The sequence below is a fragment of the Coffea arabica genome, chromosome 2e, assembly GCF_036785885.1.
Source record: "Coffea arabica cultivar ET-39 chromosome 2e, Coffea Arabica ET-39 HiFi, whole genome shotgun sequence".
In the NCBI taxonomy this organism is placed as follows: domain Eukaryota; kingdom Viridiplantae; phylum Streptophyta; class Magnoliopsida; order Gentianales; family Rubiaceae; genus Coffea; species Coffea arabica.
Window position 1 is genome coordinate 11520786 of NC_092313.1, and position 16780 is coordinate 11537565.

Sequence of the window (16780 nt, forward strand, 5' to 3'; positions counted from 1 at the left end):
CATTGCATGGTCATTTATTCAACTCTATGGACATCAGGCAATTTTCAAACATGGCGAGCGGCTGCATAATTCAGGCAAAAGCACGAGAGAAATACTCTGCATGGGATTTCTTAGGACGACAGAATTGAAAAAGGGGACAAAGGGGCTTATGGATCTTTTATTAGACAGACGCTAAACGCTTCTCGACTGCAATGGAGCGAAGTTCGTTAAGACGGACAGGAATTGCAAAAGCTAAGCATTTAACATGCAATTGGCTTGGCCAACGCAAACTGGGAATTCAATTGATTATCGTTGTGTTTCAAAATTGGGTGATTCGCCAGCTGTTTTTGCATTCAAACAAAAGAGCAAAGCAAATATAACTATCACATCTTCATGTAATTTGAGTCTAAAGCTGCTAACATATCCATCAAGTTTTGTTGTACCATTGAGTGTCAACTTCAGCTGCATGCTGTGGCTTGCCATATCTCAAATTACAAAATTTAGCTGCTCAAGGGATGCTCACCCTGAATCTCATTCATTTCCAGGGAAGTTTTGAATCATGAAATTACAAATCTTGGTCCCCTGTCCAGAAAAGAAAAACTTGTCACGTCTAACAATCTCAATCTGCTGAAAAATTTGCTGTTGCATCTTGGATTTAAGGTGAAAAAATGAGAGCGACGAAAGAGAGGGGTGGAGGGGGGAAGTCTATAAACATTGAAGTAATTCCAGAACCTGATTTTTATGTGCTGACGTTATGAGATCAAATAAAACCTGGTGCTGCGGAGGCTTTAGTTGCCGTTGTCGAAGCACCCAGTATCGCAGACCCTGAGCATGACTAAGCACTCTCTGCTACTGCTAGTGCTATGCATCAGGGAATATTGAACACCAAGAATTCCAAATCAGCTTCTGAACAGCAGAAAACCATCTGCAAACTCAAAAGAGTAAACCAAATCATTATTAACCTGCTGCTGTTACGACAAGGACCAGCAGGTGTTCCTATTCCACCATGCTCAGTCACTACTCTGCAACATATATCTTGTTGCATCTCTCCTTTCATCCGTCCATGGCTCATGTAAGTGCAATATCAACTAAATAGGTAAGACACAAAAATTCAAATTTCTGTCCATCGACTCTACTTCCCAGAAAACACCAGTAATATGTAACATATACAATGTAATACAATCATGAATCAGAATGAGGATAAACCCATTTTATTCTTCTTCCTAATCGATACAAGAAGCAGTGAGTTTGAAGAGAGTCCTGAACCTTAAAGCAGCATACCAGGAATAAGTAGCGAAGAACATGCGTTTATAGTTCCATCAACTTGCTTTATGAAAGAAATGATTAGGCAACCAAAAGGAAAAGACTAGAGCATACATACCTATGAGTCAATCGTAATATCATATTCTGTTACATTTGATCTCCATAAAAAATCTTCCTCACACCAAATAGAAGAAAAATAAAAGCGCCTTCAAGGAATGTCATAGTAGCCATGTTTTGCTTCATATGAAAGAGGAGAGTTCTCGAATGACACTGCAAAGTTAATCAAAAGACATGTAAATTCCATGGAATTAAAATGAATCATATCCTAATTTTGCATATCATAAAATAAATAATCAAAGGATTGGATGGCTAGGCGACTCCATCTCTTCAGTTCAAGAAGGATGTAAATGTTCACTTGTAGGATGTGCAACCCCTTCACACGGCTGCTTTCTTTGAATCAGGATAGGCAACATCTTTCAACTGAAAATAGTGGGGAGCTATTTCCACCAGCCACTCTGGCTTTAATTCAGTCACCTGTCTCATGTACTCCTTGCTCGTCAAGACCAACTCATGGTAGATTACCCAGCTAGGAGGCGCTTGCAGTAAGCCTGAACTAGGGTGGATATATACAGTTTGGGGCAGTTTTACAGTTCTATATAGTCCATTCTTTTGCATGACTGCTGAATTAGGAAAAAACCCAGAAGTTATGGCCTTCTTAATAGCTTCTAAGTCATTGAGATTTGATGTCAAGGCAATTTCAACTCTTTCCAACAACCTCTTCAACTGATCTCTTATATCTCTTGCACGCCTCATGCTTCTGACTTGTATGAAATTCTCATGACACCATTGTGTTGAATAGTCTGTTTCCTTCCAAGAGTTGTAGACATTAAGTAATGCAATATGGTCCCCGGAATTCCCTACATGGAAATACATCCTTGCATTATCAGCGAGAACTTTTTTGTTGTTTGGACGATAAAATATTGAATTTCCTACAGAGAGCATTGCTGCAATAGATATGATTTCCTCGCTGCATTTATACTTTTCAGAAGCTACGATCATCTTGGAAAGCATTGGATCAAGAGGGAACTCTGCCATTCTTCTACCAACCTTTGTCAGCTCACCATGCTTATTTAGCGCACCTAGTGCATAAAGAAGTTCCAGGGCTTTCAATAAAGCTTCTGTTGATGGTGGATCCATAAAGTCGAAGTTCAACAAGTTATGAATGCCGAGGCTCTTGAGAGTAAGCACAACATTTGATAGGTTGCTCCTTTTTATCTCCGGGACGGTATTATCTTCCAAGTCGTTGTAGTAAATGTGTGCAGTGTACAGTCTAAAGCACTTTCCTGGACCCGTTCGTCCAGATCGACCAGCCCGTTGATCTGCAGATGCTTTTGAGATAGGAGCAACCAATAATGACTCCATCCCAGTTCGGGGATTGTAAGACTTCATTTTGCAAAATCCTGGATCGATAACATACTTTATCCCATCAATCGTCAATGAAGTCTCAGCAATATTTGTCGCCAGGACACACTTGCGTGCCCCTTGAGGAGTGGGCTTGAATATTTTTGCCTGCAACTCTGTTCGTAGGTTTGCGTAAATTGGACATATGATCAGCTCTGCAATTTTTGCTCCAAAACCTTGTAGCCTATGCTTCAGGATCTCCTCGACAGTTTCAATTTCTTCCTGCCCAGTTAAGAAAATCAATATATCACCATCCCCAGGTGGTTGTGTCAGATGGATTTGTAAGGCAGTGACAACTGCAGCATCCAAGTAATCCGCCTCTGGTGCTTTGGTGAAATGGATGTCAACAGGATACCTCCTTCCAGGTATTTTGAAAATTGGAGCAAAATCAAAGTAATCACTGAACTTCTCAGCATCTAGTGTGGCACTTGAGATGAGCAACTTAAGATCAGGTCGAAAACGAGCAATGTCCTTAACCAAGCCAAATAGTATATCAGTCGATAATGTTCTCTCATGAGCCTCATCCACCATCAAGACACTGTAGCTTGCAAGAGCAGGTTCACCAAGCAACTCCCTCAATAACATGCCATCGGTCATGTACTTCAGAACGGTCTTCTTGGAAGTACAGTCCTCAAAACGAATGGCATAACCAACCTCATGCCCGACTTTGACTCCCATTTCCTGAGAAACTCGAGCAGCAACACTCATGGCCGCAACTCGGCGTGGCTGGGTACACCCAATCTTTCCAACTTTTGTGAAACCTGCCTCGTGGAGATATTGAGGAATCTGGGTTGTCTTTCCAGAACCCGTCTCCCCGACGATAACAAGAACCTGATGATCATTTACAGCCTGAAGCAATTCTTCTCTATACTGATAAATAGGTAGAGCTTTTCGCTCCTCCTGAAGCACGTCAAATGCTGATCTGCCCCCAGATTTTTCAGTTGGCTCAATAACCGATTCTTGTTCATCATTCATGCTATCCATAACTGCTGCCTTTATGAATTCAATCTGGTTATCAAATACAAACTCATATTCATCACCTCTTTGTTTTCTATCTCTTGACCCAAACTTGAGAATTGCCTTCCCCCTTTGATTTTGTTCCCATGCTTCTTGCTCAGCAAAGGGCTTCCCCGTATTTTCAGCATTAGGATCCCTGTGGCACTTGGAAGCGGCAGAAAATCTCTTGTCCTGATTTATACTCCCTTCCTGATCGTAGGATTCTGGCATCCTGTACTCTTTTACACTATCTGCCTCTTCAGAACTCTTCTTAACAAGCCCATACAATTCTTTCTTATATCTAAGATCGCAATGCTCTGCTTCTGTGAGTTTTAAGCCCTCAAATAAATACTGCTCATCTTGAATATCATCTCCAAGTTCCTCTACTTTATCTTGCTCCCTTTTCTTCAAATACTTTTGCCTCGAAACTTCCCTTAGCATCATAATGTGATCCATCTTAACAGCATTAGACCCCTGAACTGCCCCATTTCCCTCCTTCCTTGTTGACTTGTGCACTGCAGCCAACTCTCTAGTCCGTGCTGCATCCCTTTCTTTATAATTCTTCTCCAACTCCCTCTCCCTTCGATCACGAATTCTTTCTTCCTCTTCCATGTCAGAGCCATCACTTCTATCCTTGCAAATCTGACTTCTAACTAACCTTTCATCTTGAGAATCAGAATCAGCATCCTCTTTGATTTCTGTCCTCTTTCTGAACCTTTTTCTTGAGGTACCCTCTTTCCCCATCTCCATATCCTTAGGCACCGAATTTATACCAACTCCTCCTCTATCAATCTGGTTCTGGTACTCATCATTATCTCCCAAAAGGGCACAATTGTTGTGTTTCCTAGTTGACATTGTTGCCACACTTTCTTGCTTTTGATACAAATTCAGCTCAGACGACGCCATAATCCCCAGTCTATCAAAAATTTCTTGAGCAAAAGACAATGTTTTGTTGTTCTTTGAAGGAAATCCCTCCTGTACAAGGAAATTCACAAGCTCCGGTGCAGACAAAGCTCTCTTAGATAGACTAATCACATATCGGACCACACAAGGATTTGAATATCCTTAAAATTGATATCAACTTATCTGACACCCAGCTCCTCAAATCACTCCCCACTAATCTATGCAATCTTGAAGATATGAATGTATTTGGACAAAATTACGCAAAAGAGACAAATAATCTGACTGAGGACAGGGAAAATAGAAAAAGTAACAGAGAAAGATCCAAAGACAAAAAGAATCGAACTGAAATATATATATAATATCACGAATACTTTGTTACTAACCTGAAGCTCAAAGATACCAGCATCGTCCAGCAATAAACACTAAGCCGGCTGACTTAAATGCTGAATCAAGTAGGAAGCTAGTTGAAGGCCGCCCAACGAGCAAGGGTATAAGAACCTGTACAACCCTCCACGCTTTCCCAACTTTAGTCAGTATTTTATTGTGGAAAAGTTTCCTCCTCTAGATTGATTTCTTCTTCCACAGAAATAAGCAGATGCCGAAAACAATCTAACAAACTTGGTAGCGGAAATAAGATGAAAATACGATAAAAAGCGCCGCGGCTCTGCAACAAAGAAAGAAACGCCGCCAACGGGAGACTAGTCAGTTTCTTAATTATCAAACACAATTCCGAACCGACTGATTAATCAAAATGCATCTTCGGAATTGCACTTGGGAATAGGTTTGATCAACCCACATAACCCTGATAGAAACAGGACTTATAAACTAACTTTCTGTTGAATATCAAGAAAATCCTTCTGATATTACAATCACAAAAGACTAAAAAAAAAATTGGATCCAAGAAATTCATGAAATGGTAAAGAGCATATGAAGTGTGAAGTCGGTTACCCTCCTTGCAGGGACAATAAATGTTGGAAGCCGTTAGAGAATTCGTCTGAAACATGTGTGAGCTAAAGTTGGCGGGTAGTTTTGTTACTTTGTTTGGGGAACACGTAAGTTGACTAGTTCCCAGGGTTGCGGAAGTCTGAAACTCTTTGTTTGGGGAACACGTAAGTTGACAAGTTCCCAGGGTACGGAAGTCTGAAACTAAACAAGAAGAGTTCGAAGTTTCCTCAATAATCGAAATAAATACAATTCAGACCCTTGAGTAGTAACTTCCGACCGCGGTCCCCAAGTTTCATATAGTTAGGGGTCATAACAGGGAAACTCCAAAGTCCAAGTGTCCGGCAGATACTTTCAACGATCCGGTTTATTAATATTTTTGAATTAATCCTCATAATAGGAAGGAAAAATTGTTTAAAAAGTTACTCACATTCAGTTAAATGATTTTTCTTTTTATCTTTTACTTTTAAAATACAAATTTTATATCCCTTGTAATATCCAAGCAGTAAAATTTGGTTCCAATCTATGTTTTCGATCATTTTTTATCCTAAATTTGTTATGTTACTCACATGTGATTTTTTTTTTTTTTTTTATGGACAGAAAAGTCAAATCTCATTTATAGTTAAACAAATGACTCAATACATATTCATTTTTATCCTTAAAGGAGTAAGATTTAATCCGAATTATATTCATTTTTTTCTTAAAAAAATGGGATTTGACTTGATTTATATTTCATTTTACCACTAAAAAAGTGGAATCTGAACTTTTTGTATATAAAAAAAATGATTGTATGTGGATCACATTTGATTTCAATTTAAAAAGTGATAAAAAATTTAAGTTAGAATCAATTTTTGTTAACTTGAATTTGTAAGAGATGTAAAGTTAATATTTTAAAAGTAAAGAACGAAAAATTCATTTAGCGAAACGTGAGAGATGTTTTAAACAATTTTTCCAAATAGAAACATGAAACTTAATTTGGATTGATCTAGCTAGATCAGTTATCCATGTGAATTGAGTCTTCCTTCGTTTTTATACCATGTGATTATTTCTGGCTCCATCCTAATATTTCCTAGTAGCATCACATTAAAAATTTGTTAACACAAAATTATTAGCCATAGACTTCAAAAATACTTGTATAGAAATATATTTATAGACCATATGGAATATTCGTATGGTCATATGACACTCATGCAGTATATTTGAAAAGTGATGGTAAATGAGACTGATGTGGCTATAATTTATACCACTATAATATATGGTCTACAAGTGAGATCATATATTAATCCTAAATCCATCTGACAGTAATTTAAGAAAACTTCACATTATAATTTATAGAGCTTTTGGCAAAAATAATTATTAAGTTTGGGTGTATAGTTGCGTGAGTAAATAAATAAAAAGGACCACCCCAAACTTTACAAATTACACCCACAATTCCCACCAAAAATAAATAAATAAAAAGGACCCCAAACTTTAAACTCAGTTTCACATGCTTTTTCAAAAAAAAATGCCGTGGAAAATTGTATGCTGGGAAACGGCCAAGTTTCCCATTCCACGGCCAGTTGTCAATCCGGCCCCTCGCTGTCTGTCCCTCTGATTGGAGAATTGCTTGTGGAAAAACAGAAAGATAAAGAGTATAAGCAAAATCCAAACGATAAGTTATGGCCCATATCTTTTCTATGCCCATTTGTGTACTCTGGTTCTAGTCCTACAGCTCCTTTTTTTTCTCCCCTCCGAAAACAAAAAGTGGCCATCGTTTTAATTTCTTAAATCAATACAAACCGCTCGATTGGTTTGCTGCTTGATTTCTTAACAGTGGGCAATAGGAAAAAGAGCACCAAGGGAAAACAAACAAAACAAAAGAGAGTCTCAATCTCTTTGCTGGACAAGGGGAGGGGGAAGGTATCAACTAGCAAGAGAGAGAGGAGAACAGAGGAGGCAATGGGGTTCGTAGAAGATGATAAAGAAGGAGTAATGGCTACAGATTTTTTCTGGTCATATACAGATGAGCCCCATGCCTCTCGTAGAAGACAGATCCTCTCTCACTATCCTCAAATCAGAGAACTCTTTGGCCCTGACCCTTTTGCTTTTCTCAAGGTAGTTTCAACTTGCAGCAATGGCATTTCAATTTTAATTGATTTTGTGTAAATGTTTGATGGGATTTGGTTATTCGTTAATGTGGGAGCAAAAATTTTTTTTTAAAAAAAAACTAATCTTTTGATCATTCTTGTTTTATTTTAAATTTTTTTTTTTATAAATTGTGTCTGCTAGTGCATCTTGCGTTCATTTGACTTGAAAGTTTTTGAATTTTTGCATTCCTAGTTTGATATTGACCTTGTTTTTGATGTTCTTTCGGGCTTTCGATGATGCATTGTGTTATTTATGCCGGAAAAGGTTTATGCTTTTTGGTTGGCATTATGCGATCTTTGAGGTTTTAAAGCTGTTTTGTTTAGATCGAATAGTGTTGACTTTGGGATCTCTGTTATTGACCTTCCAGATATTTACATTAATTCTGGCAAAGAATCAAGTACTCGGTGTAGAGCTAAATCCTGAATCTTCAGTCCTCCAATTCTTTTTCTGTCCTTTTAACCGGAAGACTTCCCTCTAAGGATATGAAACGTTTGGTGGCAACTTTATCGAATCTTCCTTTTTTGAGTTGTTGAACCCCATCAATAGTCTGGAAGGTTCAGTATTAGTTTCAATGATCTATGGTCTTTATGGTTGGAATATACGCAAACCCTTTTTTGGTTGGCATGGTCGGCCAATGGTATTTTCGTCATTGTAAATGGGACAGGGTGAATTGGCGATTCACATTTGCGAATTGCTACCCGTGTAATGGGCAGAGATCAGGTGCCCTTTGCTCTGTTTTAATTGATTAAATTTTCACCCATTATAAGCGAATATTAGATAGCTATAACTTAGCTGTGAATGGCAATGGACAATTACAGATTCCTCCCATAACTTGGAGCCTTATGAGGATACCCAGCAATTGTAGAATTTTCTTGTTTTGCTAATAATCTTTCTTAAGATTGCTGATCTCTGACAACTGTTCACTTGGCTGTCTAATTTTCCTTGAGCTGTATGTTGTGACCATAGGCATGTTGTACTTGCAAAACTGCCTCTGATGAGGTAATATCTGATGTCAATGGGTAAGATAATACTTGTTTTTTCTACAGTCTTCTCACAGCAGATGTGAAAATGGTACTTGAAAGGGTTTGTTGTCTCAGTTTTTTTTTTTTTTAAATTCTTTTAGGTGGAGACGGTATTCATATGGCAGCAAAGAGCATCAAAAGATTCATATTAAATGCTCTTATTGACCAACATTGAGAATATTTATCAACACTTGGAATTCTTTTTGTTTCACTTTCTTTTTTGGTCGATAGATAGATGCAAGTTGATGTGTTACCATAGATGACATACACTAAGTTCAACAGGTTTCTTTGTTTGTCAGTATGAAAGTTTCTATAGCTCCTAATGTTGCACTTATTCTCGTGTCATTTGCTTTTTGTTTGCCTGATGCTCTGCAAATTTCTTTTGCAGATTGCTATGGTTGTTTTGCTTCAGCTGTGGACTGCAACGTACCTTCATGATGCAAGTTGGCTGAAGATATTGATGGTGGCCTACTTTTTTGGCTCGTTTCTCAACCACAACCTCTTCTTGGCCATTCATGAACTGAGTCACAATCTTGCCTTTTCAACTCCTGTCTACAACCGTTGGCTTGGGATTTTTGCTAACCTTCCTATCGGGGTACCTATGTCTGTCACCTTCCAAAAGTACCATCTTGAGCATCATCGCTTCCAAGGAGTTGATGGAGTCGACATGGATGTCCCAAGCCTTGCCGAAGGCCATCTTGTGACAAACATTCTCACAAAATCCATTTGGGTCGTCTTACAACTCTTCTTTTATGCTTTCCGGCCACTTTTTCTCAAACCAAAACCGCCTGGTATATGGGAGCTTGTCAATTTGCTTGTTCAGTTGGCTGTTGATGCAGCTATGGTCTATTTCTGGGGCTGGAGATCTTTTGCATATATGATCCTGTCAACTTTCGTTGGTGGTGGAATGCACCCAATGGCTGGCCACTTTATCTCAGAACATTATGTCTTTAAGCCAGACCAAGAAACATATTCCTACTACGGTCCCTTGAATCTAATGACTTGGCATGTAGGATACCACAATGAGCATCATGATTTTCCTAGGATTCCTGGGTACAAGCTTCACAAGGTGAGGGAGATTGCACCTGAATATTATGATAGTTTGAAGTCATATAGATCTTGGAGCCAGGTCATCTACATATATATAATGGATTGCACTGTTGGTCCCTTCAGTAGAATGAAGAGAAAGTTGTCTACAGTGACCACAAACAAATCTGATTAAGGTTTTTCTAGTGCTGCATTCCCTTTCCTTTTCCTCGCGTTTTTCCTGGTTTTAACATGGGATAGGCCTTTTTTGTTCTTTAAGTCTTTGGTTAGTTTTATGGTTTAGTACACAAACAAGATTTTGTAATATTATTAGTTTTCTTTTTCCATTTTTCCTCTTACTAAAATGACATTTTCTGAGTTATGTTGTCGAAGCATGGAAGTATAGACGTTGCTAGTTGATATATATGTAATACTATGATCTATTTTAGATTTATTTGCCCCATTTTTCTCCCTATGGAAGTTTTTTTTTTTTTTTTCACTTTTTGGAATTCTTTCTACCTTGTTTGGATGGCATATTTGTATGCCTTGTATCTCATTTGATACGAGTTGGCAACTTTAATCGGATTTATTCCTGCACCCCTCTATTGAAACTTGAAAGATGGTGGGGGTCTTGCATTTGAACATCGTGTAAAAAATTTTCTACATTGGTGGCGTTGAAAATGAAAAAAATTATTCCTATACTAGTGGGTGAGGAACACTCAATGTGTGTAAGAAAAAAAATAAAAAATGAGAGAAAAATAAATGATCCAGGAGGAGAGTGCAATCCTCGAGTTAGGCTGATTCTTGCAGCATTTAAACCAAGGAATATAATTATAGAGTAACAGAAATGGAAGGTGAGTCGGGCTGGTTCTTGTAGCATTTCAAGCGAGGAATAATTATAGAGTAATAGAAGTGGAAGGTGATGCATTGGAATAACTAGGACTATCAACGGGGTCGGGCTAACTCGAGTTTGGCTCGTTCGGCCTGAGAAAAAGCTCGATGAGTTTGACCTTTTAGTCAGTCAGTCTGAATTTGAATCTAAAAATTAGGTCCAAAATAAATATGAATCGAGTTTGGGTCTCATTAGATTCAAATCCGATATAGGCTCGACCCTTAAATTACCTATATATATAATATTTATATTTTGATATTATATATAATTATATATTCAAATAAATTATTATTAAATACTAAATATATACAAAATACAAAAATATATTTGAAGACTGTTCTACTAGCTTTCTTGAAAGTCAATATTGGTAATGCATAACTGAAACTTTAACTTTTTTTATTGTTTGAGTAATTTTTTGTGTTGACATAATATTGGTTGATTTCTTTTTGGTCTAGAAACACAAATCATCCAATATGTTTGGATTCAAGTCACAAACATACGAAGAAGTTCCAACCTTTGAAGATGTATTGACTTATGACCGCATGTTTTATTACTATTTTTCATGTATTTTGAACGAATTAGATATAAATATTGTTGAAAAATTATTTGGTTTATGTACTTTTTAAGACCTATTACTTGTTCATGTTTAGTTTTAATGTTGTAGTCATGTAAATGTTAAATTAGTTTTATAACTCAACAGTTATAGTAATTATATTAAGAAAATTGAAGAGCAATAATAAGTGAATTTGGATTAAACCCGAGTAAGACTCAAAACTTGAATATTTTGTGAATTGAGTATGATCATCATATATATTAACCCGTAACTCATGGTCCAAAATTCGAAAGTATTACAAATTAAATGAGTTAATATTGAATTTATGAAAGCTTGATTCACATGATTAACTGGCCTAGAAATAACATCGATTAATAGCGCCGATTAACATGGGAATTAGTGGGTTAGTTAATAGTGCGAAACTAGCATGGAAAGAAGAGTGCAATGATAAGAGGTGGATGGATGATAGTATGCTACAGAATCTTGGAAGGATGTATTTGAAAAAACAAATAAGATTTAATTTGGTCGAGATTTAACACCAAACTTACTCAGACTTTTTATATCGAGAGATTTGTAGCGGTCTGAGCTGTTTTGACACAAAATTTCATTTCTTTTATAAATCGGGTCTAACTCCTCGTATACAACTGGGTTCATTTCCAAAAGCCCATTGGTATGTTATGGGCTGGTCCAGCATTATTGGACTTTCCTAATAAGAGTTGGATAAGTCACATATGATAAAAATGGATCCAGAGTCACTCAAGTTAAATTTTTATGAATTCTTACAACATTTGGTTTAAACTTATATAATTTCAGCACAAACATGAATTTGTCAATTGACGAAACTAAGTGGGTGTAAAAAAAAAAAAAAAAATCACAACTACATCAAAATTGTACGAATTTGTACCAAAAGTTGTAAGAATTATACTATCAACTGACTGGACAAACGTCAATTTGAGAGGCTGATCGGAGAAAAACTTGACTTGAGAGGCTGATCCGAGAAAAACACCAGAGCATTGCAGACTCTTTCTTCTTGAAAAGACAAATTACAGACTTTTAAAAGTTCTTCGGTGAACATCAAGTTTTCAACCCTGATTGACTAAGGCTTTAGTACATAAAACCCTCTAAGTTCCAGTAGATTGTGATGGCCATATTTGGAAGATTCTACTGCAAACCAAGGAAATTTCGTGGGGTTGCTACTACAAAGTAAGAACTAGTGACCATGCCCATGCACGTTTTGGCTTTTATTCTGCAGGCAAGAAACTGAGAATCCACAGCATCTTCAACTGAGTTCTTTGTTACACCCTTCCAAATCCAGCATACACTGGAGCTCCAGCCAGTTCAATCGGTTACCTGATTATCATGAAAATTATATCAATTTTATATGGTGACCCATTAAAAGTTAACTGAAATTAGGAATTCTATGTAATACATATTTGCATTTGCAAGTTCCAAGTAAAGATTGGGTTCATAGTACCCTCCGGTCCTCATATTTGTAGTAAACGAATTGTGGTTCCCCAATCGCAAATGTTGGAATCGTTTGTGCAGCAGGTGGGTTCAGAAACGGGGCCCTGGAATTACCATGCTCTACATCACTATCAGTATCATAGTTGATTCTCTCGTCTGCATCCAGACTTTTGATGATTGTGGCAATCAAGATGGAGCAACCCTGTGGAATTCATGCAACATACAGATAGTGATTTGGAATGCAATACAGCAGATTCATTTCATGGAATAGTCTATAAGGAGCTTGAATAAATTTAAAATTTCAATCGCTAATCAACTACTCATTAAAATGGTTTCACTTTGCATCAAATTAAGAAAAGTCACTCGTGGCTTTGCAGTTAAGGTAATCTTGTTTCTTTTCTTTTTTTTCATTTTTTTCAATTCAATGTATAAGTGATTGAAGGAGATGGAAATGACATGACAAATACGAAAGTCGAAAGTCCGTTATATATATATATATATATATATATATATATATATATATATATAGAAAAATATACTACAGCAGCAATTTGATATATATAAAATAAAAAAATAATTGAAAAATGTGTCAAGAGAATATTTAAACAAAGTTACGTTGGTATATAGTGTCAAAATAATAAGAATAAAATAATAAATTATATTAAAAGGGCAATAAAAAGAATTAGCAATATGCAATTGCTTGATTTTCCAAGTAAAGAAACCAAAGAAAGTACCTGAGCTAGAAATATCGAGAATGAAACCCATTGACATAATTGCATATTTGAACTCACAAAATCCTTGAAATCGTCGAATCTTCCTGATGGATCATCCGGTAGATCCTATCATAGCACCAATAGCAGGTGATGAAACCCAAACAATTACGTTAGAAGATTTGCAGACACAAAAAGTTAAGGTCTTTTGACATCTAATTTTACCTCTTCCCAGTCTGAGTTGAGCAGAACATCTGCTAGCAATGCTGTGTCCAATATGAGAAGCACGAAGACAACGAAAGAGTACTGTGTTGTGATTAAGGTCAACAAATTTCAAAGCCATGCAGCCCAATTATAACTCTGGAGATCTATTTGTGACAAGGATACACAGCTAAGGCACCAGGAATTGGCAGTACCTGCTGCCATATGACCAAGGAATGTGATTGCACACAAAGCAATGCCAACACCAACAAAAGCATGAATCAACCTGCATAGAATGCAAGTTACACAAGAAGAAATACTGGATTCAAAAGGAAATGACTCGACTCAAACTGTCAAAGCAATTGCCTTTGGTGAATAGAAACGAGCTTTTCCTGCTAAAATTGACAAAGCAAAAGCTTTTGTTCAAGAAGATATTAATTTGGACTTTGCAGTTAATTCTCGTGATGACCATGCAAATATTTAGCATGATTATATGATTCATATTGTGTTGAGGAGATTTAATCACATAACAATCAATAAAACATCCACAATGAGATAATTAACCATTAATTGCCTACTGGCACATAAACAAAAAAAAAGGGAACTTTTTAAGATAGTGAAGGCTAAGAGCTTGTAGGTAAGATAAACCAAGAATGAAGTAAAACGAAGGAACTTTCCTCTAGTGTCATAGAAAATATATAGAAAGAGATAGCAACATATATAAAATTGATCTGCTGAGAAAAATAAATCATACTTCTTAAGCATAAACTTACCATGGCGAAGCAAAATCATAATCGTCATCATCATCAGATTAACTTACCATGGCAAGGCAAACTTACCTGACCTAGGATCCTAACATTATTACTGAATATATAAACAAAAAAGGAACTTTTTGTGCAAGATTGTGAAGACTACTAGCTTGTAGTTAAAATAACCCTAGTGAAAATTAACAAGAAAGAACTTTGCGTTAATTGAACAATATTTAAAACGAGATAGTTCAACTTCTATTACTGCAGTTATTGTGTATCTTGTCATAGAAAAAGAGCTTTGTTCAGCTCTGATCTTGAAGAAGAGCTTATATAGGTAAGGTGATCCCAAGATAACATCAAGGAGCTTTATAAGAAGCTTTATATATAGGAGTATCTAATAAAGTAACCCTAAGCTACGCAAATGGGAACTCTGCCACGAGTTTCACTGCCAAATGACTAAGAATATCTTAAACATGATAGGCAATCAGGTGGTATAAAAGACTAGCTAGGTTAGACTCCAAGATTAGCGACTTCTGTGTTTCAAAATTGGAATAAGTTAAAAGATTATACTTACCATGGCAAAGCATAAGCATCATCATCATCATCAGCAACAGATGAGCTGTTGTCGATGTCTCGCTCCCAAACTCTAATCATCCAGATACCATATATGATCATTGCAATGCCCAACAAACCCATTGCTGCATTCAACACTTTTAGGGTTACTTGCAGGCATCTCTTCATAGCTCTCGCCATTTTCAAACTAGCTAAGTAGAAATTAAGCTTGTTTAAATCTTTACAGCCTATCACTTGCTGAAAATATATGTACAAGACTTGCAAATTGCATAAGACCTTAAAAGTGGTTCTAGGTTTTAGTAGTTAGACCTTGATTAACTGAAGATGTCTCGAGACTTCTGCTGCTCAGAGTTTGGACCAGCGGCATTTATCCTCAATTATTCTTCTACTTTCTTAGGACTCGTTTGGTTCAAATTTCAAAATCACTATCACAATAGGTACAATGTATTGAGGGATAACAATAGATTTGATAAAAATGCATAGGGTGATTGGTAACTTTACAATAATGTGTTTTAATAATAAACAAATAATAAACAAACGAAATGCCACTCTGTAGTAGTTAATCATGAAACCCATTAACAGATTCTGATTGACTTAAAATAAATATTATATATGGATATGATTGAAATTGATACCCATTCCTTATCTTAAAACCTATTTACCAAACAACTCCTTAGTTTTGAAGTGCTGCAGTTATGTGGATTTTACAAGGAAAGGCTATTGTTGCAAGCTTGTACTGGATTAAACTCCATGAGCTACAGCAGTTGGCAACAAAAATGATGCATGCAATCAAAGGAAGGAAATTTCCACGTTGCAACAAAAATGATGCAATGGAAGGAAGGAAATTTCCATGAAACATCCCATGCTTTTTGTACTTGCGTTCAATGACATTGAAGACTAGGTGTATCTGATAAAACTGAATTCTAAATTCAGTAAACTATATAAGATTGTTAAGTATTAAATCTAATACATTTTAATGTATATCATACTAATTAATAAGCGAATAGTTTATCACTTATTTTTTTAAACAAGTTTTACTTAAAAAATTTAGTATCATTTTACTAATTTACATGTTCTATTTTTGGTTATCAAACGTGTTTGAACATATCAAGATCGAATTATATTATCAAAAAATGACAAACCTAGATATTTGTCCTTTTTGTTTGTGTCTTCTCTTGACGTATTCATTATCCCGCACCACCCCATCACCCAGCCTCCGGCTTCGTCCAAGTTAGTTTGTGATCAATATTAGCTTGATTTTTGCCAAATTTCCAGCCCCAAAAGAGAGAGAAGAGAGGAAGAGAACGTAGGTGAACATCTTTATAGAAGGAATGGATTGACTAAAATTTTGAGCTCAACCAATGGTTTCACAAAAAATCTAAAACTTTACTAGGAGAGGTGAAAAGTTTTAAACCCGAATTTTAGTTAGTTGTTTTGGTGCCAGCCACCATTAGTGGGTAAGCACAATTTCGAGCCTTAAATGGTGTGTCCCAACCTTCCCGCACGATATTTGTAATTGGTAATAAGTCCAAAAATGTTCAATTTTCTATATCTCATAGACATGGCATAAGCCGAGACAGTCATCTGATGCTGTGGTGTAGTGGTTATCACGTTAGTCTTACACACTAAAGGTCCCCAGTTCGATCCTGGGCAGCATCACGTTGCAGCCATGTTATTGCGTACTAACAAAATTTAACAAAATTGACGGTTGAAATTGTTTTGTGCTAAAATAGACTTATGCTTTCGAATACTCTCACATTGGCAACATCATTCATTATTCTCACTCCTATCGTTGTTGTTATTGTTGTGTGTGTGTCTACGTAGGATGAAATTGGCGGCATTGTGGAGAAGGATTTACCATGTTATTGCGTACTAACAAAATTGACGGTTGAAATTATTTTGTGCTAAAATAGACTTAT

At 36.5% G+C, this 16780-nt stretch overlaps 3 protein-coding genes and 1 non-coding gene across 8 annotated transcripts; 2 read left to right on the forward strand and 2 right to left on the reverse strand.

Annotated features, from left to right (window-relative positions):
• Positions 1-238: 238 nt before the first annotated feature.
• LOC113730958 (pre-mRNA-splicing factor ATP-dependent RNA helicase DEAH1-like) lies at positions 239-5712 on the reverse strand. 5 transcript variants are annotated; one of them, XR_003458430.2, is made up of 5 exons: positions 5551-5712; positions 4986-5266; positions 1361-1512; positions 712-904; positions 239-561 (listed from the first exon to the last, which is right to left on the reverse strand). XR_003458430.2 is itself a non-coding variant. In XM_072078931.1 (3 exons), the coding sequence occupies exon 1, from the start codon at positions 4603-4605 to the stop codon at positions 1678-1680; it is 2928 nt and encodes a 975-aa protein (XP_071935032.1). In that variant the 5' UTR covers positions 4606-4971; the 3' UTR covers positions 239-561; positions 712-904; positions 1361-1677. The 5 variants fall into 5 exon arrangements, 2 of the variants coding, with proteins under 2 accessions (XP_071935032.1, XP_027111767.1); XR_011840213.1 differs by having other exon boundaries at positions 239-904; XR_011840212.1 differs by lacking the exon at positions 5551-5712 and having other exon boundaries at positions 239-904; positions 4986-5540.
• Positions 5713-7222: 1510 nt separating this feature from the next.
• LOC113730959 (sphingolipid delta(4)-desaturase DES1-like) lies at positions 7223-10182 on the forward strand. The gene is made up of 2 exons (XM_027255968.2): positions 7223-7638; positions 9082-10182. Exons 1-2 carry the CDS (start codon positions 7483-7485, stop codon positions 9913-9915), a joined length of 990 nt encoding a protein of 329 aa, XP_027111769.1. The 5' UTR covers positions 7223-7482; the 3' UTR covers positions 9916-10182.
• Positions 10183-12153: 1971 nt separating this feature from the next.
• On the reverse strand, positions 12154-15231 carry LOC113730961 (tetraspanin-19-like). The gene is made up of 6 exons (XM_027255971.2): positions 14863-15231; positions 13726-13825; positions 13564-13644; positions 13363-13467; positions 12639-12830; positions 12154-12514 (listed from the first exon to the last, which is right to left on the reverse strand). The coding sequence occupies exons 1-6, from the start codon at positions 15039-15041 to the stop codon at positions 12503-12505; spliced, it is 669 nt and encodes a 222-aa protein (XP_027111772.1). The 5' UTR covers positions 15042-15231; the 3' UTR covers positions 12154-12502.
• Positions 15232-16447: 1216 nt separating this feature from the next.
• Positions 16448-16520, forward strand: TRNAV-UAC (transfer RNA valine (anticodon UAC)). Its single transcript has one exon. It is a non-coding gene; the product is annotated as a tRNA-Val (tRNA).
• Positions 16521-16780: the final 260 nt, after the last annotated feature.

Bases quoted from the DNA above. Each gene is read 5' to 3' on its own strand.
- LOC113730958 (XM_072078931.1), bottom strand. From the start codon at position 4,605: ATGGCGTCGTCTGAGCTGAATTTGTATCAAAAGCAAGAAAGTGTGGCA.
- LOC113730959 (XM_027255968.2), top strand. From the start codon at position 7,483: ATGGGGTTCGTAGAAGATGATAAAGAAGGAGTAATGGCTACAGATTTT. The intron at 7,639-9,081 runs GTAGTTTCAACT...TTTCTTTTGCAG, and splicing joins ACCCTTTTGCTTTTCTCAAG to ATTGCTATGGTTGTTTTGCT.
- LOC113730961 (XM_027255971.2), bottom strand. From the start codon at position 15,041: ATGGCGAGAGCTATGAAGAGATGCCTGCAAGTAACCCTAAAAGTGTTG. The intron at 13,468-13,563 runs GTAAAATTAGAT...GTGCTATGATAG, and splicing joins TCAACTCAGACTGGGAAGAG to GATCTACCGGATGATCCATC. The intron at 12,831-13,362 runs GTACTTTCTTTG...TGAATTCCACAG, and splicing joins TCTCGATATTTCTAGCTCAG to GGTTGCTCCATCTTGATTGC.